The following is a 26,647-nucleotide window of genomic DNA, read 5'->3' as shown; positions in this document are numbered from 1 at the left end:
GTGGGCAAAAAACAGTCCTGGAGTTCATTTGAGGTGTGGTGCTTGCATTTGGAAGGTTTTGCTGTGAAGGAAACATGCGGTCAAAGGAGCTCTCCATGCAGGTGAAACAAGCCATCCTTAAGCTGCAAAAACATAAAAAACCCATCCGAGAAATTGCTACAACATTAGGAGTGGCAAAATCTACAGTTTGGTACATCCTGAGAAAGAAAGAAAGCACTGGTGAACTCATCAATGCAAAAATACCTGGGCGCCCACGGAAGACTACAGTGGTGGATGATCGCAGAATAGTCTCCATGGTGAAGAGAAACCCCTTCACAACAGCCAACCAAGTGAACAACACTATCCAGGAGGTAGGCGCATCAATATCCAAATCTACCATAAAGAGAAGACTGCATGAAAGTAAATACAGAGGGTTCACTGCACGGTGCAAGCCACTCATAAGCATCAAGAATAAAAAGGCTAGACTAGACTTTGCTAAAAAACATCTAAAAAAGCCAGCACAGTTCTGGAAGAACTTTCTTTGGACAGATGAAACCAAGATCAACCTCTACCAGAATTATGGAAAGAGAAAAGTATGGCGAAGGCGTGGTACAGCTCATGATCCAAAGCATACCACATCATCTGTAAAACATGGCAGAGGCAGTGTGATGGCTTGGGCATGCATGGCTGCCAGTGGCACTGGGTCACTAGTGTTTATTGATGATGTGACACAGGACAGAAGCAGCCGAATGAATTCTGAGGTATTCAGAGCCATACTGTGTGCTCAGATCCAGCCAAATGCAGCCAAACTGATTGGTCGTCGTTTCATACTACAGATGGACAATGACCCAAAACATAAAGCCAAAGCAACCCAGGAGTTTATTAAAGCAAAGAAGTGGAATATTCTTGAATGGCCAAGTCAGTCACCTGATCTCAACCCAATTGAGCATGCATTTCACTTGTTAAAGACTAAACTTCAGACAGAAAGCCCACAAATAAACAGCAACTGAAAACCACCGCAGTGAAGGCCTGGCAGAGGATCAAAAAGGAGGAAACACAGCGTCTGGTGATGTCCATGAGTTCAAGACTTCAGGCAGTCATTGCCAAAAAAGGGTTTTCAACCAAGTACTAGAAATGAACATTTTATTTACAATTATTTAATCTGTCCAATTACTTTTGGCCCCTTTAAAAACAGGGTGGCACATGTTAAGGAGCTGAAACTACCAAACCCTTCATCCAATTTTAATGTGGATACCCTCAAATGAAAGCTGAAAGTCTGAACTTCAACTGCATCTGAATTGTTTTATTTAAAATTCATTGTGGTAATCTCTAGAACCAAAATTAGAAAAATGTTGTCTCTGTCCAAATATATATGGACCTAACTGTATCCCATGGTAAATCCCCCCAGAGCTTTTCTGTATACACTTATAGAACTGTGTATACATAAATCCTGTAAGTGATCAGTCCGGCACACAACACACCGCAGCTCACTGGCTGCATCCTGCAGGAACTGCTGCTGCAGAACATCTTAAGTCATTTATAAAAAAGCTAAAGTGTAAAATACGTATGCTGTAGGTCATCACAAATGGCGACCCTCATGCCTGAATCCTTGGTGCTGGAGAATATGGATTAATAACTCCTTGTCCTCCACCACTCCCAAACTTCAAGCTCTTGCATCCAGCAGAGATCTGTGCATTATCTTACAGCTCGTGGTTCAGCAAAACTGATATTACAAGCGGAGAATCTAGTGCCAGCGGATCCATCCCACATGTCACGAGACAAGAGCACGGATTGCAGGGCGCGACTGTATGCTGCAGTGAAAAAGACGAGAAAAAAAAAAGTTATTGAAAATGAATAAAAGGATTAAATGACAAGACAACAAAATAATAGGCTTCCAGGCAAGAGGGGGCAATCTGGACCCTCCTTTATTCTCCAGGGCACAACAGCCATGATGGTTCTTTAGGACGCTACCATTTTCTTTACAAACTGTGCCCCAAACGTCATCAGTTTTTGGTGCAGGATTCTGGCACATTTAGAGGAGTAAATCTCCCTCCTTATAGATGATTTAGGCAGCGGCGAGGCTGAAGCTCCATCATCAATAACTCAGGTAATCCATATTACACATGCAGATTTACAGGAATCCATACTCATACCCCCTTCCCAGGCCGCACCTCTGGGGTTCTTGTAGAAAATGCAGTTATTTGCGCAGGTGTCAGGATGGGAGTCCCAGAAGTTGGAGCCGCAGCAGCACAGAGGAGGAAGCTCAATGTTATGGAACAACAACTTGTCTTTCATTTGGGCTCGTAAAGCTTCAATGTACCTGGAAAGAGAGGCGGCATTATTTGTCGAAAAACGTAGTGCTGACCATTGTCACGTGAATCAGTATACAGTCACGTGTGCCCGCTAATAGGAAATAACATGCCATTTCTCAGTGGTTAGCACTGCAGCCTTGCAGCGCTGGGGTCCTGGGTTCAAATACCACCAAGAACAACATCTGTAAGGAGTTTGTATGTTCTCCCCTTGTTTGCATGGGTTTCCTCCGGGCACTCCGGTTTCCTTCCACACTACAAAGACATACTGATAGGGAATTTAGATTGTGAGCCCCATCGAGGACAGTGATGATAATGTAAAGCGCTGCAGAATGAGATGGCGCTATATAAGCAAAGCATAATAAATAAATATTCATTGTGACTGGCCAACCATCCAACGTGTATGAAAGCAGCATTTGTCCACCCTGATGGACGATACTGGGGAAAAGAAAGATTGGGCTGTTGGACTCTAATATGCCCGATCCTTTTGATCTCATCTGGAAAATCTGCTATTGTAACAGTTTGTCTTATTGTCATTAATGGGTAAAATTGAAACGTGCTAGTAAAAACAAGCAAGTTTACAATTTGCCGCTTATTAAAAATCTTCTCCTTTCTCCAGATTGGAGGGATTTTTAATTCTATTGTGTACCGCTCGTTTCCTAGGTTGCCAGCCACCTCTGCAATCTCAGAGGAGTAGTCGATTACCTAGGCACCACATCTGGTAAACAGGAAGCTGGGAGGCAGAGAAGCGGTTGCTCCTGCGCAAAGATGAACCAAGCCCTTAAATGCCCATTTAGAAAGACCAATTTCTGCCCACAAAACAGCTCCAGATATACATAAGCGAAGATTTTTGCGCCAGCTTAGGCTAGTTTCACATTTGCGTTTGGAGGCGCAGCGGACACTCGCCGTGAAGCTCCGCCCCTGCAGCGCCTCCTCCGGTCAGCTCCGCCTATGGGCACATGCCTCTGCATGCGGCCTGCGTACCCCATCTTTAGCATTGGGTACGCAGGCCGTGCGCAGGTATGCGTTTGCCACCGCATGCGTCGTTTTGACGATGCAGTGACCTGCGCCAAACGCAACGTGCCACCTTACAGGTGACTGTGTACACTGTGTCTTGCTGCATGCGTCCACAGTGATGTTCAATGGCCACAGAATTTTTAAAACAAGTTTTGGGTGCAAGCAGCAAGAAACTGTGTCTGCTGCAGCAACTCTTCCTATTTATTTCCATTGTGATATGTTGTGTCCTTTTCAAAGATGCCTGGAGGGGGAAGAGGAAAAAAAAAGAAAGAACAGTCACTTCTCTGAAGCCTCTCCTGATGGAAAATGCTCCATACTGCAAAAGGTGCTGTAAGGAAAAAAAAACCTCCTCCAAAATTAGGAAATGAAAAACTTCCCAGAGACAGAGCGCTTTCTGCTGCAGTTTCTCCTAAAAGACTTGTTATTTTTGAATAACCAGATAAAACTCTGTGCACACAGTCCAAGTCCCCTCTATATTGAGAACACGTGCATGCTCAGTAATGCCCAGAGTGCATGTACATTGGGAAGGGTGGAGTTGTCAGAGTCATTGGCTAAGTGAGCCTTCCTCTGACAACCACCTAATGGCCAGCTAGACCCAGTCTAGCAGCTCACAGAACCTTCAACCTAAAACGCAATAAGATTTTAATAAGAAATTGCCTTTGCCAGAGTAAAATGTAACTACCACACACAAGATACTGGCTATAATTGTCCCTGTATAGTATCTAACAACCACATGCAATTCCCCAAATACAAAAAAGCCATAACAGCCCAACCGGGACATGGAGAGGAAGTGACAGCGCCATGTGTTTACCGTCAGCTCACACAAGCCGGGCCGCCGCTGACAGACGCCCTGCAGGGATCATCCCTGGATTTACCGGTTGGAGTCTTTGGATTTCTGTACCCGCTCCCTTTCCTCATCGGCTGTCGCCTCTTGCCGAGTCTCCTCTGACTCGGACGACAGTCTCTGAATACAGGGAAGAGCAGAAACGCGCAGACGTTGTTCCTCCATCAGTCGTTCCACCTCACGGTCATGTTTCATTCTATGGGAAGAAGAGATTACACTGAAAATCCAACATATAGAGATGATACACGACATTACATCAGTTTAGTCCTGGGATGTGGCAGCTCAGCAGTGCACAGATCGGCTGTACAAAATTAGGAACTGAAATATATTCTAGCTCAGCACAAGCTGGGGCTGCCAGTCAGTGTGGGTAGGCGAAGACTGACCGGGCAGCCGTCAGTCTGGGTGGGCAGAGACTGATCAGGCGTCCATCAATCTGGGTGGGCGGAGACTGATCGGGCAGCCGTCAGTCCAGGTGGGCGGAGACTGAATATATCAGACTCATTATATACTTCACTCTTTAGCAAGTCTCATAAAATGCTAATTTTAACATTAGGATTAAACAACTATTCTGACATGAATTTTCAAAGTAAGTGCGCTAGCCTCATCAGGTGCAACGGATCTATTTAATAATATATGCATTTTGTTTGAAATTTGATGACAAATCCCTTTAAAGGCTATGTTCACACATATTGGAAACAAAGCAGGCTTTCATCCTGAATTTTCAAAAATTATTTCTGCAGTGCGGCTATGAATCCAGTTTTCAGCCATGGATTTCAGGTGGCTTTTGTTGCATATTTTCCCCATTGAATTCCAGAACCCAACAAGTCTGTCCATACATTTACCATCTGCAGCCCCTGTGGTAATGCTTTCCTCGCAGTGCTCAGCAGTATACACCCAATGACAGGCAACCAAAACTCAACATATGTACCAACCCAACAACAAAGGCACATAGGCCCAAAAGTGGTACAAACAATTAGGGAGGGTGTTGTGTTCCCCAATGAAGGCTCCAAGAAAGATTTTACAGTGAGTACCAAAAATCCCTCTTTCTTTATTGCTTCAATGGGGACACAGGTAACCATGGGACGTCCCAAAGCAGTCCCAAGGTTAGGAACAGAAAGAATATGAAGAAAACAGACTTAGGTCGGCCGGTGCGGAACCGCCGCCTGCAGCAACTTCCTACCAAGGCCTGCATCAGACGAGGCATGGGTATGAACCCTGTAAAACCTCGCAAAGGTGTGCAAGAACGGCCAGGTCGCGGCCTTGCAAATCTGTAATGCTGAAGGCTGGTGACAAACAGCCCAGGAAGCCCCCACGGCCCAGGTGGAGTGAGTGAGCCCTCACCACCGGAGGAGGCTGTTTGTCCTGAATGCGGTATGTCTCCAATATTGCCGAACAAATCCAATGGGCAATAGTGGACTTAGAAGCTGGGAGCCCCTTACAACGACCATCAGAGATGACAAATAGGGCATCAGATTGACGAAAGGAAGCAGTCCTTATCAAAGGATGATAGAGTTGGAAGGGACCTCCGGGGTCATCTGGTCCAACCCCCTGCTCAAAGCAGGATTTACCAGCTTCTGTTTGAAAACCTCCATGGAAGGAGAACTTGCCACCTCTCGTGGCAGCCTGTTCCACACATTGATCACCCTAACTGTTAAAAAGTTTTCTCTAATATCTAGTCTGTGTCTCCTCCCATTCCGTTTCATTCCATTGCTTCTAGTCTTTCCTTGTGCAAATGAGAATAAAAATCATCCTTCCACAATGTGACAGCCCTTGAGATATTTTAGACAGCTATTAAGTCTCCTCTCAGCCTTCTTTTTCGCAAGCTAAACATTCCCAAATCCTATAACTGTTCCTCATAGGACATGGTTTGCAGACCAGTCACCATTCTGGTTGCTCTTCTCTGAACTTGCTCCAGTTTGTTGATGTCTTTTTTAAAATGTGGTGCCCAAAACTGGACACAGTATTCCAGATGAGGACTGCCCAAAGAGGAGTGGAGAGCAATAATGACTTCACGTGATCTAGACTGTATGCTTCTGTTAAACATCCCAGAATTGCATTTCCCTTTTTTGCTGCTGCATCACACTGTTGACTCATGTTCAGTTTATGATCTATTAGTACACCCAAGTCTTTTTCACATGTGATTTTGCAGTAAGGCTAGTTTCACACTAGCGTTTTTGAGCGCAGCGACGGCCTGCACATGGCCGCCGTTAAGCCCCGCCCCTGCCGCGCCTCCGCCGGTAGCTACGCCTACCGGCGCATGACGCTGCATGCGCCCCGCATCTTTATCACTGGGGGCGCAGGCCGTCCGCAGTATGCGTTTGGCGGCGCATGCGTCCTTTTGACGGTGCGCCGACCTGCGCCAAACGCAACCTGCTGCAGTTTGGTTGCGCCGGCGCACCGTCAAAAAGGCGCATGCGCAGCCAAACGCATACTGCGCACGGCCTGCGCCCCCAGTGATAAAGATAGGGGACGCAGGGCGCATGCAGAGTCATGCGCCGGTAGGCGGAGCTACCGGTGGAGGCACGGCAGGGGCGGGGCTTAGCGGCGGCCGTGCGCAGGCCGTCGCTGCGCTCAAAAACGCTAGTGTGAAACTAGCCTTACTGCTCGTGTCCTGATTTTTATGTCACCACTCTTCCCTGCGATGAATAAGCAGGGAGAGCGGAGCAGCTCTTGCTAAGGCTAACACTGATTGGCCACAGTGCAGCCAGTGTTAGCTTTTTTTGTCCTCATCTCCCAGGCCGTACAGCACAGCTCAAGTAATAAGCTGCTGTCATCTAAAATGTACCCTCCCCTCCACAACATTGTAAGCGGCAGAAGGGAAATAGAGGACTCCCTGCTACAGCTGCAAAGGTTGAAGGGCCCCCCTGCCAGCCTAAAAGTGTAAATGGGGGGCCTTTAGTCTGGGGAGATAAAGAGGGAGGGGCTAAGTTACTTAGGGATAAATGAGGGCCCCATTACCTCATCTTTCCTTTCACTACTGACTGACTGCACCCCCTCCCCCATATCACCCCTGCTGAATCCCCCTAGCCCCGGAATCACTCTGACTGAGCCCCTCTACCCCTGTATCACCCTTGACTGTGCCGCCTCCCTCTATATCACCCCTGACTGAGCCCCCCTCCCTTGTATCACCCCTGACTGCACCCCCTTCCCTGTATCAACCCTGTTGAATCCCCTTGCCACAGAATCACCCTGACTGAGCCCCTCTACCCCTGTATTACCCCAGACTGCACCCCCTCCTCCTGTATCACCCAACTGCACCTCCTCCTCCTGTATCACGCCTGACTGCACCCCCTCCCCTGTATCACCCCTGCTGAACCCCCTCACCTCGGAATCACCCTGACTGAACTCCTCTACCCCTGACTGCGCTAACTCCCCCTGTATCTTCCTGATAGAGCCTCTTTCCCCCTGCATTAACTCAGACTGCACCACCTCTCCCTGTATCACCCCTGGCTGCGCCACCTCCCCCTGTATCACCTTGACTGCGCACCACCTCCCCCTGTATCACCCCAACTATGCATCACCTCCCCCTGTATCACCCTGCCTGACAGCCCCCTTCTCTTGTATCTGTAATCACCCCTGGCAGTGCCACCTCTCCCACTATCACCCCTGATTGAGCCCCTCTCCCCCTGTATCACCCCTGACTGAGCCCCTCTCCCCCTGGCTGCGCCACTTCCCCCTATATCACCCTGACTGCATCACCTTCCCCTATCACCCTGACTGACTGAGCCCCCTTCCCCTGTATCACCCCTGGCAGTGCCACCTCCCTCTGTATCAACTCTGACTAAGCCCCTTTCCCCCTGTATCCCCCTGGCTGCTCCACCTCCCCCTGTATCATCCTGATTGAGCCCCTCTCCCCTTTATCACCCCTGACTAAAACATTTCTTTCCCTACTATTAACACAATGAGGCCCTTCATAAAAGTTATAGCCTTATAGGTGGCAGAGAGATTTCTGTAAAAAGTCTATGGGGGGATGTGAGGGAAAACTCATTTGATATTACTCCAGTGATAAGTGATCTAGGACCCCCATCACTAGAAGAGGGGGCATTCACATAATGTATTTGCTGCAGAAATCAAACAGCAAATTAACAGCGGAAATACCCACACAGACATTGAGCAGATATTGCTGCGTTTACTAATATGTAATGTCGCACCTTTACCACTAACCTGATTCTTTGTATTGCAAAGGATGAAATCGGTGGTGAATATGTTAAATCTGCATCGGCCAATTCCCGCCGTGGATTTTCTCCGAGTATAGATGAGATGTCATAAAATCCCCTCCACTACACTGGTGCTATAACACATTGGCCTAGTGATTAATAAACACTAGGGAACATTTATCATTGAGTGTGAACCAAAATGTGGGCGCCAACCCCTGCTATATCATTAAGATGTGTATTACCTTATGTTATGCCCTGATATTAGGGTGTTATATAGCACAGTTGGTGATCTTGTATTTATTTCTATGTAGTTTTATAATGGGCCCCAAGAATAATTTTCTCTGGTGGGCCCAAGGTGCTCCAGTCCGACGCTGTCTGTGGTACCCCACTTGAGACATTCTTCCAAATGGATGTGCAGCCATTTCCGACCAATCTTTGGGTCCGATCACCAAACCAGTTATGAATCCACCTAACAGTTGCCTTGTCCATTTCATACTTAGTCATTTTTTCAATAAGGAACTATGAGATACTTTGTCAAATGCTTTGCTGAAGTCAATATATACTATATCATCTACAGCATTTGCCTGATCCACCCAGTCAGTGATTCTGCCATAGAAGGAAATTAAGTTAGTCTGACATGACTTATTAGTTACAAACCCAGTACATACATACATGTTGTTTAATAATTTGTTCAAAGATCTTTCATGGAACAGAAGTCAGACTCACCGGCCTATGGTTCCCTGGGTCCACCTTCTTCCCCTTTTTGAAGATAGGAATAACATTTGATCTTCTCCAATCTTCTGGGACTTCTCCTGTTCTCCAAGAATTTTCAAAGATTATGGAGAGTGGTTCAAAAATTTCTTCTGCTATCTCCTTCAGTACTCTGGGGTGTAATTCATCTGGACCTGGAGACTTGAATTCATTTATGTTAGCTAAGCGTTTCCTCACTATCTGTTTATAGATATCCTGAATTCTTCTATTCCTTTAATAGAACAGTGAGGATCAGTTGATGTTGCATTTGCTTTCTGAGAGAAAAACAGATGCAAAATAGGAATTTAAAAGTTCGGCCTTCTCAACATCCTTCCTTCCCATTTCATCATTTTCATCTTGTAAAAATCCTATAGACTCAGATAGCTCTAAAAAGATTCAGCTTGCGGAGGGACTTCTCCAGGGAGTGGCCCGGAGAGGGACATAGAGAAGGAAGGACAATGTCTATGTTGATATGAAATGAAGAGACCACCTTGTGTAGGAAGGAAGGAACAGGTCTGAGAACTACCTTGTCCTGATATAGAATCAGGAAAAGGGAACGGCAAGATAATGCCGCTAACTCAGAAACTCTCCTGATGGACGTAATGGTAACTAAGAAAGCAACCTTTCATGACAGGAGAGAAAACAAAATATTTTGGAGTGGGCTCAAAGGGAGCACGCTGGAGCGTGCCATGGCCAAGGTTAAGATCCCATGGGTCTATCGGAGGACGATAGGAGGTGCCAGGTGGGCGACTCCTTGAAGAAAAGTATTTACCTGGGAACGGGCAGCCAGATTTCGCTGGAAAAGATTTGACAGAGCAGACACCTGCCCCTATAGAGTACTGAGCGATAGACCCAAGTCAAGACCCGCTAGTAGAAAAGCGAGGATGAAAGGAAGGGAAAAGGACACAGGAACCAAATTGTTGTCTTCACACCACAGAAGAAGGCCTTCCAGTATCTGTTTTAAAAACACGAGGATGCTGGTTTGCTCTCCCTAATCATGGTTTGAATGACCTGTTGAGAAAAACCAGCCTTCCTCAGATCTGCAGCCTCAATGGCCATGCCGTTAAACTCAGAGACTGAGAATTCTGGTGGAAGAAGGGGCCTTGTGAGAGAAGATATGGACGATTTGGAAGCCTCCAGGGGACTTCCATGAGCATGTTCACCAGCTCCGCGTACCAGGCCCTTCTTGACCAATCCGGAGCCTTCAGGATTACGGGGATCCCCTTCTGCGTTTATCTTTTTCACAACTCTCGGAATCAAGGGGATAGGCGGAAAAAAATAAGGCAGTCAGAATTGTGACCACGGGATTACCAGAGCATCACAACTGATGGCTAGTAGATCCCGGGACCTGGCTACAAACTGAGGAACCTTGTGGTTCATGCAAGACGCCATCAGATCGACATCCGGGGTGCTCCATCCCTGGTAAATCTGGTTGAAGACGGTGGGGCTGAGAGACCACTCGCCAATTGCGAGACCCTGACGGCTCATAAAATCAGCCATCCATTTTTCCACCCCCGGAATATGAACGGCTGATATGGCGGGAACGTGACATTCCGCCCAAAGCAGAATCCTTTTTACCTCTATCATATTTCGTTTGATGCGAGTCCCGCCTTGATGGTTTATGTAAGCCACAGCCATGGCGTTGTCAGATTGTATGCAGACCGGCTGACCTGCGAGGAGGGACTGCCAGTGGAGAAGGACGAGAAAAATTGCCCTGATCTCCAGAACATTGATGGGAAGAGCGGCTTTTTGAAAGCTCCAGCGACCCCACAGTTTGTGATGAAAGAAGACTGCTCCCCCAACCGAGGAGACTGGCATCGGTGGTGATAACCTGCCACCAAAGAGGGAGGAAGGACTTTCCATGCAGGACTAAAGTGGATAGAGTCCACCAGGACAGAGACTGCCTCGCCTTGACAGGCAGCAGCATGGGTCGGTCCAGGGAGACTGTTCTCTTGTCCCAAGCAGACAAGAGGGCCAGCTGAAGAGGACGGGTACGGAACTGGGCAAAAGGCACGGCTTCCATGGCGGCAATTATCTTCCCCAGAACTCTTATACAGGACCGCAGGGGGAGAGGAGCTAGTCACTTTAGAGTACGGATTCCCTGTCAGAGCGATGAAAACTTCTCCTTTGGAAGGAAGACCCGGGCTTGGGTCGTGTCGAACCTCATACACAGAAAAACCAGGTGTTGAGCTGGGGTTAGAGAGGACTTCTCTCTGTTGATGATCCAGCCGAGATAGACTACAGTGTCCAGAGTGATCTGAAGACTCTGGTCACAGTCTCGGCGGGAAAGCCCCTTGATCAGAAGATCGTCCAAGTAAGGAATTATGAGAATCCCCTTGGAGCGAACGATGGCCATGACCGCTGCCATGATCTTCGTGAACACACTGGGGGGCAGAGGCCAGGCCGAAAGGAAGGGCCGTGAACTGATAATGATCCTCCTGGTATGCAAACTGTAGGAATCTCTAACACTGAACAAAAACAGGAATATGAAGATAAGAATCCTGAATGTCAACAGAACAAAGAAATTCTCCCGGTTCCATGGAGGCGATTACCGAACGTAGGGACTCCATACTGAAGTCGTGGATCCGAACTTGATGGTTTAAGCGTTTGAGGTCCAAAATCAGACGGAGCGATACATCTTTATTCAGGAAAAGATTGGAGTAGAACCCTGAAAACTGTTTGTCCCAGGGAATGGTTACGATTACTCCTGTGCGTAGTAGGGAAGAGACGGCCTTGAGAACATCTGGGGCCTGAGACAGGAGTTTTGGCAGGCAGGACAGAAAGAAAAGTTTTCTTGGGGGGGGGGGGGGGAAGAAAAATCGATTTTGTAACCGGACGTAACTATCTCTCTGACCCAGGCATCGTTGACCACCGACAACCATGCGTCTTGGAAGGGAAGAAGCCGGCCTCCCACCCTGGAGGTATTCCCGGGTGAGGGGTGACCCGTCACGTAGAGGAGAGCCTGTTAGAACAGGACCCAGAGGGCTTGAAGGAGTGACCCTTTGGCCTCCATTGAGGTGCAGGTTTGAAGGATGGTTTCTTCCTTTCCCCTGGGGCAGAACGGTGTTGCTGGGAGAAAGCCCTTGAAGAAAAGAAGGGCCGAAAGGAACGAAAAGGCAGGGACATTTTCCTGTTGAAAGGACAGTTAGGTCTGGACTGTGGAAGAAAGGTGCTTTTCCCGCCGGTAGAATCCAAAATTATCTGATCCAGTTTGAACCAGAAAAGCATAGAACCCTGAAAGGCCAGGTTAGTGAGAGACTTTTTTTGAGGGTGGATCTGCATTCCTCCCTTTCAACCAGAGGGTGCGGCGTATAGCAATGATGTTGCTATTTATTTTTGCCCAGGCAGACATGGTCTTTGACACCCAGGTGGAAGCAAAGATGGGGCAGATTTAGCCAAAAACTCAATCTGCCTATCCGTAGTATAGTTAAGAGACGCACCATTCGGTAGAGACAGGACTGTCTTGAAAGACAGGCGAGAAACCGGCGGGTCCATCTTAGGGGACTCTGCCTATCTATCTTCACCTCCCGAAGAAGCTGAGCGAAACGCGCGTCGGGTCAGAGGGACGTCTGGGGATTCCCACTTACCAGCCGCCGGTAGGTCTAGGTCTGTCTCCTCATGTCACTTTATTTGCACTATGCACTTTACTGGCGTATGATTATAGATAGTTATAGGGCTATTGCTGTTTTGTGTCCTAGTCATTGTGATACTCATGAGAGCCATTTGCAATTTTGAGTAAGGACTCTTTAGCAGGTGGTTATATTTATTAGTACCATGAGCAAATGATTTTGTATCTTGAGTAAATTAACCCAATTCCTTGGCTGGTAAAACTAATATTAGTGGGTGTCCTACGGTTGTTTATGTCCCACTTAAGATGGGGTGCAAGACAAAAAATAATTATTATATTTTTTGCTTTAATAATTGTAAATAAAGTATTATATTTCAATCTCATGTACCATTGTGTGGCACCTTTTTTTCAATTAATGGTTACCACAAAAGTGATATATTAGATTTTATGGTATATGGTTTCCTGTAGTTGAAAGGATATTGTTAGTAATATTGGGGCATTTTTGTGATTTAATCATCTACCAACAAGGTCTGGGCTAAAGGGATAAAGAATGTCTAGCTGCTTCCTTCCCGGGAAGCGCTTTTCGAGATGTTGCCAGTGCTTAGCCATAATCGCTTCAACTTCCTTGTGATTGAGAAAGGTCCAGGAAGGACATTTTACCCGTTTGAAGGAAACAGAGTGCTCCTGAGCAGGAGCCCCGTCCTCTTTTAGGTTAAGAGTTTGGGTAAGAGCCAAGATAAGGCTATTGACCATGTCCTGCATTTTTGAGACCTGGTCCAAATCAGACTCAGACTGGGAATCCACATCCGACCCGCCTCCGCGGAGGGGGCATGGGGAGAAGAGGGCATCCTGGATGATGCAGAGGGACCCGGGAAACTGGATGAGGAACAAGAAAGAGCCCGCTTCCTTTACTTTGTACCCGATCTATCCCTGCGAAGTTCGTGGTCAGGTGCGTGTGAATCACCGTGAGAGGGGTGTTTTCTCATCCTGGGCGTTAGGGTGCTCCTGTGGGACAGACATGGTGGAAGGACTACAGGATGGGCAGAAAGGGGAAGGCTGACCTGAAGACCACTTTCTTTTGCAGAGGGCGTAGGCGTAATGAATCACAGTAGGCTTAGAGGGAGGACAAGAAGCCCCTGCAGGGTTGGGCATAAGTCAATCCTTGGTGATAATACTGAAAAGGGTTATATAGGGGACAGAAGGAGAGAGAGGGTAGAGTCTACCCAATGTCAGGGACGGTCAGCAGATGACTGTGAGGTTAGCTATGTCCCCCTTGTCTGATGTCCACAGGTAGATGCAGCGATGTCTGATGCCGAATGCGCAGGAAATGTGCATATAAAAGGCAGTGTCTCAGACAGGACACACTATCTGCTAAGGCACAAGATTCAGAATAGCTTCGGCTATGCTGAACTCAGCAAGCACGACACAGTGCGGTAGGCAGGGCTAAACTGCCGGCCAGTGAAACAGAAAGTATGTCTCCGATTGGCTAACACGCCAGGGGGCGTGAACAGCCAGGAGGATCTGCCATCCAGCAAGAAACAAAAAACGCCCCTCTGATCGGAGAATCGCCGGTGGGCGTGTACCGGCAAGGAGAGGGAGATCCATGATAGGAGCACAAAAAAAGGGGGTGTCGAGGAGATGCACGCAAATCGGTTGGTGTGGCCAGGTCAGAGAAGAATCTCTGACCCAGCGAGAAGTCCTATTGGCCCAAAAGAGCGCGAAATTCAAACACGCGGTGGTGAGTGGCTGGGGAAGCCGGAGAGGAGGCGCGGCCAGGTAAGAAAGGAGGTTGGCCCAAGGTCTGGAACAGACACAGGGAAAAATGGCCTCAGCTGTGCAGGGAATAATGCCCAAAGCCGCCCTGTCCCGTATTAATGGACAGAAATGCTGACGAGTCCTGCCATACAACGCTGCGGGGTGGGGGGAACATACACACCTGCAAGGTGGGTGCACGGTTCCACTTCACCAATGAAGATCGAATCTGGAGCCCTTTGGTGGGTGAGGGTCGCTAGAATCAGGGATCTGCCTTCCCGCACTGTCTCCAAACTGCAGAAGACGGCATCAACCCCTTACAAGAAGGGGGGAGGCAACCACTGGTGTCCACCGTGCTCCTCCCAGCCCTCTCCGAGGAGAGGGGTGGGGAAATGGCAAGGGCTGGCCACCGGGAATCACCTTGAAACACCAGTAAAGGTGACAGTAGATAAAGTACTTCCTGCGGGTCCGAGAGTGGGCGATGTGGGTGACACCACGCTGCTCTCTCGGTCGCATATGTACGGGAAAACAGTGTGAGAAATTACACCCTGTTACCCTAAGAAGAAGAACCTGAAAAACAAAGGGAAAAAGATTAATAAACACAAACAAGGAACCTGCAAAGGAAAATGCAGATCTGGGAGCAGATCCAGGTCCGCCTCCTACAGACACTAAGCTTAAACTAAGGTACTTTGTGCCTGTCAGTGGGTGTATACTGCTGAGGACTAGCTATTTTCCTTTTTTGTCTACCTTCAGTCTCCTAGTGACAGCAGAATACACCCATGGATACCTGTGTCCCCCAATGAAGTGATTTGCCATGTATTCTGCAGCAAATCCAGTATTTGTGAAATTACCCCAACGACAACTTCTACGACTCAGAAAACTGCTTTCAGGAGTTGTCACTTTTCTTCCCCACTAAGGAGTTCAGACACTTTTCATTATTGATACTGAGCACAATAAAAAAAATCCTCCCAGGGTAAAATCCCTATAAATACTCTGTTCTATCCGAAGTTCAGGTCAGAGCGACTTTCAGAATTATATAGGAAAAAAACTGAATATGCAAAACCGAAATTGCTTTACTGCAGCAAATAGGAATCACGGCCAATTGTCAAGTATCGCTTAGGTCACGACTTACTTGGAGATTTTCCTCTCGTGCTCCTTCTGCCTCCGCGTCTCTTTCACGTGCTCTCGCTCGATGTCCATGAAAAGTCTTCTGTACATCAGGTACTGGCTTTGTCTCTAGCATACAAAGTTATTTAAGGGTTAATAACGAGGAACAAGAGTCACTTTATGAGAAGCAAATAGTTTTTTAACTTTATGTATATTAAGCTCAATCACTGTAAAATACTTTTAACCAGAGACGAACAAATGAATTCACAAGACCCGGGGCCAGGTACCACATCACGAGTCTGTGGCCTCTGGATGGGAACGCTGTAAATTTTTTGAGAGAGAGAGACACGGGTGAGTATTAAACCAGTGCAACCACCTATGTCGCTGTTCTGTGACACCTTTGTAGGTGACGTTTACGTGTGCAGATGATGGGCGATCGTGATCATGTGACCTTCAGAAGACTGAACATCCCGTACTGGTAAGATTTATTATTCGCCTGTTTCCCCGAGTGCCACAAATGTTATCACTCCCAGCAGTGCAATCAAAATAATTATATAGCACTCAGTATCTAAAGTGACACCGCCAGAGGAGATTGTACGAGCGGCTGTACTTTCACACACATAATTACAGCTAATTATAGGGACGCACTTCTATTGACCGTGTAAAGGTTATAAACACACATGAGCGGCGTCCCCGAGAATGGCAGAAGAATGGAGGAAAGCAGATAATGTGTAATGATATTCTACTACCTGCCAAACAAAATGGAAGAATAATGCGCATCACAACAAAGTTAAATATAAATAAATTTTATTATGCCCATATAGCAAGAAAAACAGGAGAAGAAAACATACAGGTGTGAACACCACCCAGTAAGTATGCCCAGATCCACATAAAAAAGGGGCTGAATGGTCAAGAATACATAAGCGCATGTGCGCCACTGAAAAACATGTATCTAAAAATGTAAACGTCCAGAATAAGGTCAATAATCCATTAACACTGGTACAAGGCAGTATAACTGGCACAGAATATAAATGTGCCAGTTATAACATAAATGCCGGCTAATCAAATAATTGGTGAGGCTATGTGCAAATGTTTACACCAATGCCTGCTTATATACAGGTCCATGTCCTGATCTTATAATAAATGTAAGCAGCAATTAATTGCACAATGCCCGCTTATATAACAGACCCTAATCAAGTGGACAAATTATATTAGTAAAGTGCTATATGCATACCTGGGGGTGAAGAGACAAACCCCAACGTGACAGTATAAAACATTTATACACCTATTTTTCCATTCTGTGTGCCCCTATTACGATGTGTATACTGTGTTTTGGGTATTTACCCTAGTGGAGTTTGCTGTGATTTATATCACATTATACACTGATTTATATTATTGGGCACACAGGCAGCTATATGACACATGGTTGCCCTTGGCGAGAACATTTTGTCATCATATTTTATATAGGATGTATTATGCACATTGCGCTTAGGCATGCATAGCACTTTAACTGTGATTTGCAGCATATCACTGTAGTATCTGCCTTGTACCAGTGTTAATGGATTATTGACCTTATTCTGGACGTTTACATTTTTAGATACAGGTTTTTCAGTGGCGCACATGCGCTTATGTTGTATCACTATTGATGTGCTTCTCTATGTGTATGTATATGTATTCTTGACCATACAGCCCCTTTTTGATGTGGATCTGGGCATACTTACTGGGTGGTGTTCACACCTGTATGTTTTCTTCTCCTGTTTTTCTTGCTATATGGGCATAATAAAATTTATTTATATTTAACTTGATGCGTGATGCGCATTATTCTTCCATTTTCTTTTGGTTATTCATGATATTGGGAAGGGCGATATAATTGAGACCTCTGTAGGACTCATACCTGCCAAACAAGCAATATACAGCCCAGTCCTGTGTGTCTGCAGACGATCAATAGGGGCCCCCACTATGGCAGTGATAAACAGGGCTGTGGAGTCGGAGTTAGTGTTATGGATATTGAGGAGTTGAAGTCAGAGGTTTGGATACCGACTCCACAGCCCTGGTGATAAAAAACACAGTGGTACACACAGTTTTGCCGCAATCACACTCATGTTTGTAGTGAGGAAAGACGACTGCCATCATGTCTCACCCTCTCTAAACTGCTTTGGGGGAATGATCTTTTTTTCCCCCTGTGTGAGGCTGGCTGCTTATGATTGGTCAGCCTCATGCAGGGGAAGAAGTACACACCCCCCTCTGAGAATAATCTCTTCTAACACCTGATTGGCTTTATAAATTATAACCAAAGGTTTACTGGTGAACATCTCTGCAAATTAAACAATAAATCTACATGGCCACTATTCCATGATGTGATTAGTTTATTATCCTCAAACTGGTGAAACATCCTCTTTAAAAGGTGTTTTCTCAATATGATAAATGGTTAAAATTGCAAAGTGCTTGTAAACACAAGTAACGGATTGTAAAAATTCATCACTTTTTCAAGAATATAAAAATGTTTAACTCTATAGTTTTACTGCTTGTTTCCTAGGTTAATGGCTACCTCTGCAGTCTATGAGCGTTGGCCGGTTTCCTAAGCACGGAGTAAAGTTTTTGAAAGTTCTTTCTAGCAAAAATTATAAGTACTGCCCTGTAGTGGCTGAATTGCTAGACCCAGCCAGCTTCGGTGCCCCAGCGATCCCCCAATGCTGCAGAGGAAATGTTACTTCTGCCTGCAGCATGGGAGAGCGCATCGTTTGGACTAGCAGTGCAAACTATACCGCTGGTCCTTGCTGTCAATCATCAAAGAAGCCAGTAGCTGAGGAGCGGTTCTCTCCTGAAGACAGAAGATGAGAAAAACCCTTTAAAGTCTGCAACAAATTGACAAGCCGTAGATTACAAACCTGCAATGCCGGTCAATTCTGCTGCGGATTTTTCTGCAGTGTGTGGATGAGATTTTCTGCAATATGCACTGAATCGGACAGACAATGCACGGTCTATCCTACCCTCAGATACAGGAGCCATTAGTTTTCTTTTTTTTTTTTTAAATTTGTTTATTTAACCTCAAACATAATGTACAACATACATATTTGCATACGGTAATAAGCTCTTATACAGAATATACACATTTCCACATTATATTGAATACAAAGCAAAATGAGCGTTCCTGTTTATATGTAAGGTGGTATATACATAGCTCATTGAATAAATGCCGAGTACAGCAGGTCGTACACCATAAAATACTGATATCAGTTAAATCATACAAGCTCCTGTATTGTTGCACAAATAGTAAAACCTATTTAAAATTTCTAAACTACAACTATAACGCCTACTATTTCACAGCCTAATGCCTCACAGTATATTATCTTTCTATGCAATGCCCCCTCCCTATAGCGTAAGATGAGAGGAGTTCCACCTCTCCCAGATCTTTTCAAATTTACCCGGGCATCCCCTATTTCGATATAAGGTGCGCTCATCTGGGATAACCTAGTTCACCAGATCAATCCAGGCTCTGAGGGAGGGACATGAGCCTCCCATCCACCGCAGCGCCAATACCTTCCATACCATAAACAGAGTCTCTTGCAGGAAAATCCCAACATAGTGACCCCAAGTCTCCTCGTCCCATACCCCAAACAAACAGACCAGTGGTTCAAGAGGAACAGGAGCTTGAATCAGATGTCAATAATGACGTCACCTCTTTCCAGTATTGTAGGATAATAGGACACTGCCATATCACGTGAAGAAAATCTGCATCCAATGAGTGGCATCGCAAACATTCCGATGATTGAAATCGACCCATCCTAAAGAGTCGTGTCGGAGTCAAATATGATTGATTTATGATATATAACTGTGTCATTCTATTATTAATAGACGGGGACACCCCGATCGGAGACTCCAGAATTTCTTCCCAGTCCTCTCCCTGTGCATCGGGGGATGAGCCTTTCCCACTACCCCTTAATAGTGTTTATGGCAGATTCTGCTCCCACTGACATCATGTAAGTATATAAAGAGGAGATAAGGCCCTGGGGACGCTGCGAATTAAGCATTCCTATCAGAGGTAGAGACGAAATAGTATTGTTCATGCCCACACATCTCATGTGTGACTGAAAGGCCGACCTCAACTGCAAATAGCGAAAGAATTGGGATCTCGGGACACCATGTCTAACCTGTAACTGTTCAAAAGACATCAAGGTTCCATGATCATACAAATCACCTATCAAGGAGACATGTTGAATCCAAAACTCAGCGGACGGGTGGCTCAATAGTACCGGAAGATAATTATTATTCCACAAGGGCATTTCAGCTATAATGTCCCCAAATCCAACAACTCTCTTAATTTGCCTTCACACCGACCGCGCCAGTCGGACCAGGGGCAACCAACGAGGGACACCAACCCTCTTCGATTCCAGGAAACCCAGTGGGCAGTCAGCTCGTGTGGCATGAAGTCATTTTCAGAATTGGGGAGATAATTACCATACTTCGCGCTCTAGCCTGCCCAGCCAGATAATATAGAAAAAAGTCTGGTAACGCCGCCCCACTACTTTAAGGTCTCTGCAGGGTGGACAACCTGAGTTTGGGTCTAGCTTTTCCCCATATAAAAGACGTAATTTGGGAGTTCAAATTCGCAAAAAAGGACTTAGGTATCACTACAGCACTGTGTTGAAGGAAATAACTGAGCTTAGGGAGCAATATCATTTTGATCAGGTTAATGCGTCTGGCTGCAGACAGCGGAAGTTTACTCCAGGTTGCAAATTTAAATTTAACCAATTCCAACAGTGGGTAAATATTAAGTTGTAAGTCAAGAGTACTGCATTGAGATATGTGGACACCCAGATATTTAAAACTAGATACAATAGACAGCGAGGAGAGAGTCCCAAGTCAGGGCATCGGGGCATGGGAGAGAGGTAATAAGGCAGATTTCTCCCAATTTTATATAAGCCAGAATATTTACTGAATCTATCTATGGTGGCAATCACTTGTGTCAATGTTTCCTCCGCCTGGCCCTATCCATAAATATCACCATATCGTCAGCATATAAGCCTATGGTGTCCACACGGCCTGCTATATCTATACCCTTAATATCAGGGGAAGACCTTATACGAATAGCCAATGCATCCATCGCAAGGGCAAAGAGGGCCGGGGAAAGGGAGCACCCCTGACAAGTCCCCCTATGGAATGAAAAAGCCTTAGAAATTTATCACCAAATCCATATCTCTGCAAGCATGCAGAGAGGAAAGGCCACTCAAGGGAGTCAAAGGCCTTGGCCGCATCCAGCGATGCCAATGCCCGCACGCGCTTAGTTACCCGCTGTTTACCTTGGATACCAGCTCCCAACGCGAGCACTCTGGTATCCAGGGTACACAGCGGGTAACTAAGCGACGCGCGCGATTGTTTCCCGCGTCGTCGCTGGTGAGATCTACCTGTTTGACAGCTCACCAGCGATCATGTAGCGACACACCAGCGATCCTGACCAGGTCATATCGTTGTCGGGATCGCTTAGTGTGACTGGGGCTTCAGACTTAGGCCCCAGTCACACATAGCGACGCACCAGCGATCCCGACAACGATATGACCTTGTCAGGATCGCTACTGTGTCGCTATATGATCGCTGGTGAGCTGCCAAACTGGCAGATCTCAGCAGCGATCAGGACAGCGACGACGCGGGTAACAAGCTCGCATGTCGCTTAGTTACCCGCTGTGTACCTTAGACACCAGCGTGCTGGTGTAGGGAGCTGGTATCCAAGGTAAACAGCGGGTTTCTAAGCGAAGAGCGGCGCTTAGAAACCCGGTTTACCTTGGATACTAGCTCCCAGCACGCTGGTATCTAAGGTACACAGCGGGTAACTAAGTGACGCGCGCCCTTAGGCCTCTTTCACACATCAGGTTTTCGCCGTCAGGCGCGATCCGGCGCTTTTGACAAAAACCGGATCCGGCGAAATGCAATGCCGGATCCGGTTTCCCCCCCATTGACTTGCATTAGAGCCGGATCGAGCCGGATGGCCATGCGTTTCATCCGATTTTCGCCGGATCCGGCAATGTGACGCGATCCGGCGTCTGGAAAAAACGGCTACTGTAACGTTTTTTGTCTCCGGCGAAAAAGCCGGACACGCCGGATCCGGCGTGTCCGGCTTTTTCATACAATGAAAGCCTATGAGCGCCGCAATGCGCCTGATCCGGCGACAGCCGGATCCGTTTTTTTTGGTCTGAGCATGCTCAGTAGCTCTGCCCACAAGACATATATAAAAGCAAGACAGTGGGACCCTCAGCCACACCCAACATGCCACCCAAGCCAAGAACCAGGAGCAGGAGAAGGCAGCAGACATCTGCAGCAGCAGCACCATCAGCACCACCCCAAATGGAGCAGCATGCTGAACTGGAGGGGAGTCCAGCAGCAGATGAGAGACGGTAATTATCAAATCCCCCTTTCCTCCAAACTACGGCTATGGAATATCAAGATATTCATTGGCCCTTTGTTTCTCTTTATTCAACAGCCGCCCAATAGATGCAGCAGCAGCAGCAGCAGCAATGGCAGCAGCAGGAACACCACCCACAGCCATGGAGTCTGGCCATGAGGAAGACAGCACATCTTCTTCTGGGAGCCCTCCCTCGCATCGTCAGTGTTTGACGGTAAGTTTTTATTTCCAAAATCCATCATCTCTGGAATATATGTCTATTCATTGCCTTTTATTTCAAAACAGGAATCACAAGATGAAGAGGAGCTCCCAGAAGAAGAAGGAAGGGGTGGACAGACACTTGGAGTGGGCTCACAATTGGTAAGTTTTTTGCATCAAACGCAGAAACACAACATCACACTACACACAACACATAGAAAACAATGTTCTGCAGACCAGACACAGCAAACAAATGCCTACATCCAAAGACATAACATTTTTTGTTTTCTTCTCTAGTCTTCCCAATCTGGTGCTCGGCCAAGAGGTCCTCGCAGTGCCTCCCAGGGTCGTCGGCGACAGCAACGCGGCGGTCACCAGCGTGTAAGTATAAATATTTTTGCTTTGTTTTTTTGCACTTTTTATTTCATTTCTTTTGTGGAGGCTAATTATGTTATTTTTGTCTTTTTCTTTAACAGCCTTCACAGCGTGCTCCCGACTCTGACGGTGAGGATGGAGGGATTGAGGTGGACCGCCTCATCGATCTCGTCAGAGAAAGGGAGCCGCTCTGGAATATGGCTGACCGCCGCCACGCTGACCTTATCGTTACCCGACGACTCTGGGAGGAAATCTGTTCGCTCCTTGTGGACCGCTGGGAGGACCTCGAAGCTCGGGCCCAGATTAAAGAGCGTAAGTATATACAGTACCGGTTGCTTGATTTAAACCAGTGTTTCCCGAACTCCAGTCCTCGTGGTCCCCACGGATCATGTGTTCAGGATTTCTATTTACTTTGGAAATCCTGAAAACATGACCCCTGGGGACCATGAGGACTGGAGTTTGGGAAACACTGATGTTGTATACTAACCACTTTGTCCTTTCTCGTTTCAGGGGAGAGAATTGTGAAGCGGTGGCGGTCTGTGAGGGATCGTTTCAAGAAGGAGTTCAATAAAGAGATGCGGGCCCCGAGTGGATCTGGAGGATGCAGGAGCAAGTACAAGTACGCACGAGCCCTGTCGTTCCTCCGGGAGACAATGCTCACCAGAAGGTAAATATTACACACCACATGTGACAAAAAAATGTTTAGATGTAACTTTTTTTTTTCAGCCAGGGCCATACCATGTCACTATTTTAATTGTTTTTTTTTCTCTTTATTCCACAGCACGGTGAGCAGCACTCGGGAGCCTGCACGAATGGACCCTTCTGAGGCGATCCCTGAGGAGACCGTCACCGAGGGACACTTCGACCTCCCCGGTACATCTGCACCTTCCCAGCCTTCCCACACATTCGACCCATCTGTCCCATCCACCAGCACAGGAGCATCGTGGCTGCCTACATTACATGAAGCTGCTGGTGAGGAGATCGCTTTCCCTTTACCCCACCCTTCTGCCCCTGCCACCTCTAGTACACCTGCGGGTACTGGGCGGCAGCGGCAGAGGGGTCAGGAAAAGAGTTATGCGCCAGAGTTCTTGCATCTGAATGCATCTTTCCAGAACTGTCTCAAAGTCTTGTCAGAGCAAATCTCCGCAGGCTTTCAGCAGATCAACTCCAGCATTCTGGAGGTGAAGACACTTCTGCAAACCATGCATTCAGAAGCAAGATCTTCGCCAAACCACACCTTTTTCAGGTCTGTTGTGGAGCGCATGGCAACACTATCTCCTACCCAGCAGATGCATGTAATGCATTCGTGCCACGGTGCTCTACAGCAGGTTACCTCCCAACCTCCACCTCCCACCACTGTAGTTCCTCCACCTGCACCCCCTCCAGCCACTTTCCATCCTCCCCCTCCTATTACATCTGCACCCCCTCCAGCCACTTTCCATCCTCCCCCTCCTATTACATCTGCACCCCCTCCAGCCACTTTCCATCCTCCCCCTCCTATTACATACCAGCAACCTCCCCAGTACCAGCAACCTCCCCAGTACCAGACATCTCCCCACTTCCAGCAACCTGCCCCGTACCAAACTCCTTCCCCGTACCAAACTCCTTCCCCATACAACTTTCCATCAACGTCATCTGCTCCTACAGTCCCTGCCCAACCCTCCACTCCACCGCCCACCACCTCTTCTGCCTCCCACATGTCCACCCATTCTGTAGCTTTTTCCACACCATCACCTCTAACTGTTCCTTCCCCACCACGATCCCAGTCCTCTCTCCACACTCCCAGTGTCGAAGTGTCCCGCAGCCCCTCCAGCAGTATTTCCACCCCACACTACACAGATTTATGATGTGTTTTGTAATAAAAATGCCCAGTTTGTTTCAAACCTTTATTAAAAAAGTTTTTTTAACTTTAAAAACAGTTTACAAAAAAAAAATATTTTAAATAAAAGTTAAATTATTGTTTACACTGGTTGTCTGTCATTTCTTTCTGCGGCGAAATATGTTTAAAAAAAAGGTTAAATACAGGGTATTTAAAAGGTAAAAAGGTATTCAAAACCAGGTATATAACTGTGGGTAAATTTTAGCTTTTTGCCACAGTTGTGTTCCTGGTTGTGTTTGAAGCAAAGTATTTCACCTAAAAAGTTGTGTTTATTGTTGGTGATTTCCTAACAATGTACACAACTTTTGTTAAAAGGTGAAATACTTTGCATAAAACACAACCAGGTACACACCTGTGGCCTAAAGCTAAAAATAGAGACCATGACAAGATAGCCAACTTTGGTTGGCAAAGGTATATACTGTTGGTACAGAAGGTACACAAGTTTGGTTGGGCACAAATCTTTCACATTCTGTCATCCTGCCAGTGTACTCTGCCTTGAGGTGACAAAGTATAGTGCAAAATTGTCCCTCATTACTGAAACCGACACAGAACTTCTAGTGGTAATGTCATGGTAATCTTGCAAGGTGGTTTCTTCAGAGGTGTCCTCAATGGAAATGGGTTCCTTGCAGATAACAAAATTGTGGAGTACCACGCAAGCTTTGATCACCTCGTCAACAGTTTCTGTCTTGAGGTTGATCGCAGTCAATAGGACCCGCCATTTGGCTGTCAGAATACCAAAGGTACATTCAACCATTCTTCTTGCTCTTGTGAGGCGGTAATTAAAAATGCATTTTGGTCTTGTCAATCCTCTGCTAGAGTACGGTTTCAAAAGGTGTTCTGACAGCTGGAAGGCTTCATCCCCTACACAGACAAATGGCATAGGTGGACCAGATGTTTGCGGCAGCGGTCTAGGTGGTGGGAACTGGAAGGTGTTTCCATACAGTTTACGCCCCATGGCAGACAGTTTGAAAACTTGAGAGTCATTGGAGCGGCCATAGGCCCCAATATCAACAGCAATAAATTTGTATTCCGCGTCAGCGATGGCCATGAGGACAATTGAAAAATATTTCTTGTAATTGAAATATTCCGATCCCGATCCGGCTGGCTTTACAATGCGGATATGTTTCCCGTCCACAGCGCCCAAGCAGTTGGGAAACTGACATATCTGTTGAAACTTGTCAGCAATTTCAATCCACCTCTCTGTTGTGGTCTCTGGTAAAAACTCTTCAGCTAAGGAGTCCCACAGTGCACGGCATGTGTACTTCACTATTCCAGATATGGTGGAAATCCCGAGTCTGTACTGGAAATGCAGTGACGAAAGGGATTCTCCAGTTGCAAGAAATCTGTGGGGAATTAAAAAAACAATAAATTAGTTTTAAATCACAGCATTACATACCAAAACTCAGCTATAACACTTGGAGATACAAACTACCACCAACAAGATTGCAGTGAAAGTGTGCTCTGATGCGAGCATATCCAATAAATGTGGCTTACCTTAAAGTCACCATCAGACGCTCTGCGGGTGAAACAGAGAAGCGGCAATAGGTGTCCGCTTTTCTTATGAGGTGTGCAAAGCGCTCCACCAAGTAATCAAAATTCTCCATTTTCATCCGAACATATCCAAAAAATGTATCCGGGTTTCGTCGAAGGTCCATGCAGAGTGTAGAATAGACCCCACGCGTCATTCTCTTGGCTGTGATGGGGTGGATCCACAAACGTCGTCTACGATGCCTGATGCGCTGCTGTCTCGCTCTCTCCTTCTCCAGAACAATCACCCTCAAACGATTCGCCTCCGCTATAAAATCCGCCAAATTCTTCAAAATATTTCCAATCACAACATCCATCTTCGCCAGTAACTTGCTCTTCTCTCAAACCTGCACTTTCTCCTCTCCAACCTGTCAAAGAAGGGCTGTAGGAACATGCTATATATAGTTTTCCAGTAGCCAATCCCGTTCGGAAGGCCACAAGGGTCAATTTTAAAAACCGGATCCGGCGTAATCCGTCGAAAAACGGATAGAAAAACGGATGAACCGGATGAGACGGATCCGGTTTTTTCTGTCAAGAACAAGACGGATCCGGCAGAAAAACGGATCCGGCACATCAGGTTTTACAAAACATTTGCCGGATCCGGCGTTCCGGCACAACGCCGGATCGCGCCTGACGCCGAAAACCTGATGTGTGAAAGTAGCCTTAGTTACCCGCGGTTTACCTTGGATACCAGCTCCAGCTCGCTGATCTCCCGCCTGCCACACGCAGCGATGCGTGCTGGCCAGTGGAAGACCAACGATCAAAAAAATGTCCAGGGCTTTCGAGCA

The 26,647-nt window shown here is 46.7% G+C and overlaps 1 protein-coding gene across 1 annotated transcript in view; it reads right to left on the bottom strand.

Moving 5' to 3' along the window:
• Positions 1-963: 963 nt before the first annotated feature.
• CCDC15 (coiled-coil domain containing 15) overlaps positions 964-26,647 on the bottom strand; it is a 61,936-nt gene continuing 36,252 nt past the window's right edge. Inside the window, exons 7-10 of the mRNA XM_073584895.1 lie at positions 15,509-15,612; positions 4,181-4,345; positions 2,151-2,299; positions 964-1,790 (exon numbers count right to left, since the gene is read on the bottom strand). Of these exons, the coding sequence (XP_073440996.1) occupies positions 1,675-1,790; positions 2,151-2,299; positions 4,181-4,345; positions 15,509-15,612 (534 nt within the window). The 3' untranslated portion in view covers positions 964-1,674. The remainder of the gene's footprint in view (positions 1,791-2,150; positions 2,300-4,180; positions 4,346-15,508; positions 15,613-26,647) is intronic.

This window comes from Dendrobates tinctorius, unplaced genomic scaffold, assembly GCF_039654945.1.
Source record: "Dendrobates tinctorius isolate UK_male_01 unplaced genomic scaffold, ASM3965494v1 ptg000086l, whole genome shotgun sequence".
In the NCBI taxonomy this organism is placed as follows: domain Eukaryota; kingdom Metazoa; phylum Chordata; class Amphibia; order Anura; family Dendrobatidae; genus Dendrobates; species Dendrobates tinctorius.
This window is presented reverse-complemented; position numbering and strand designations above follow the sequence as displayed.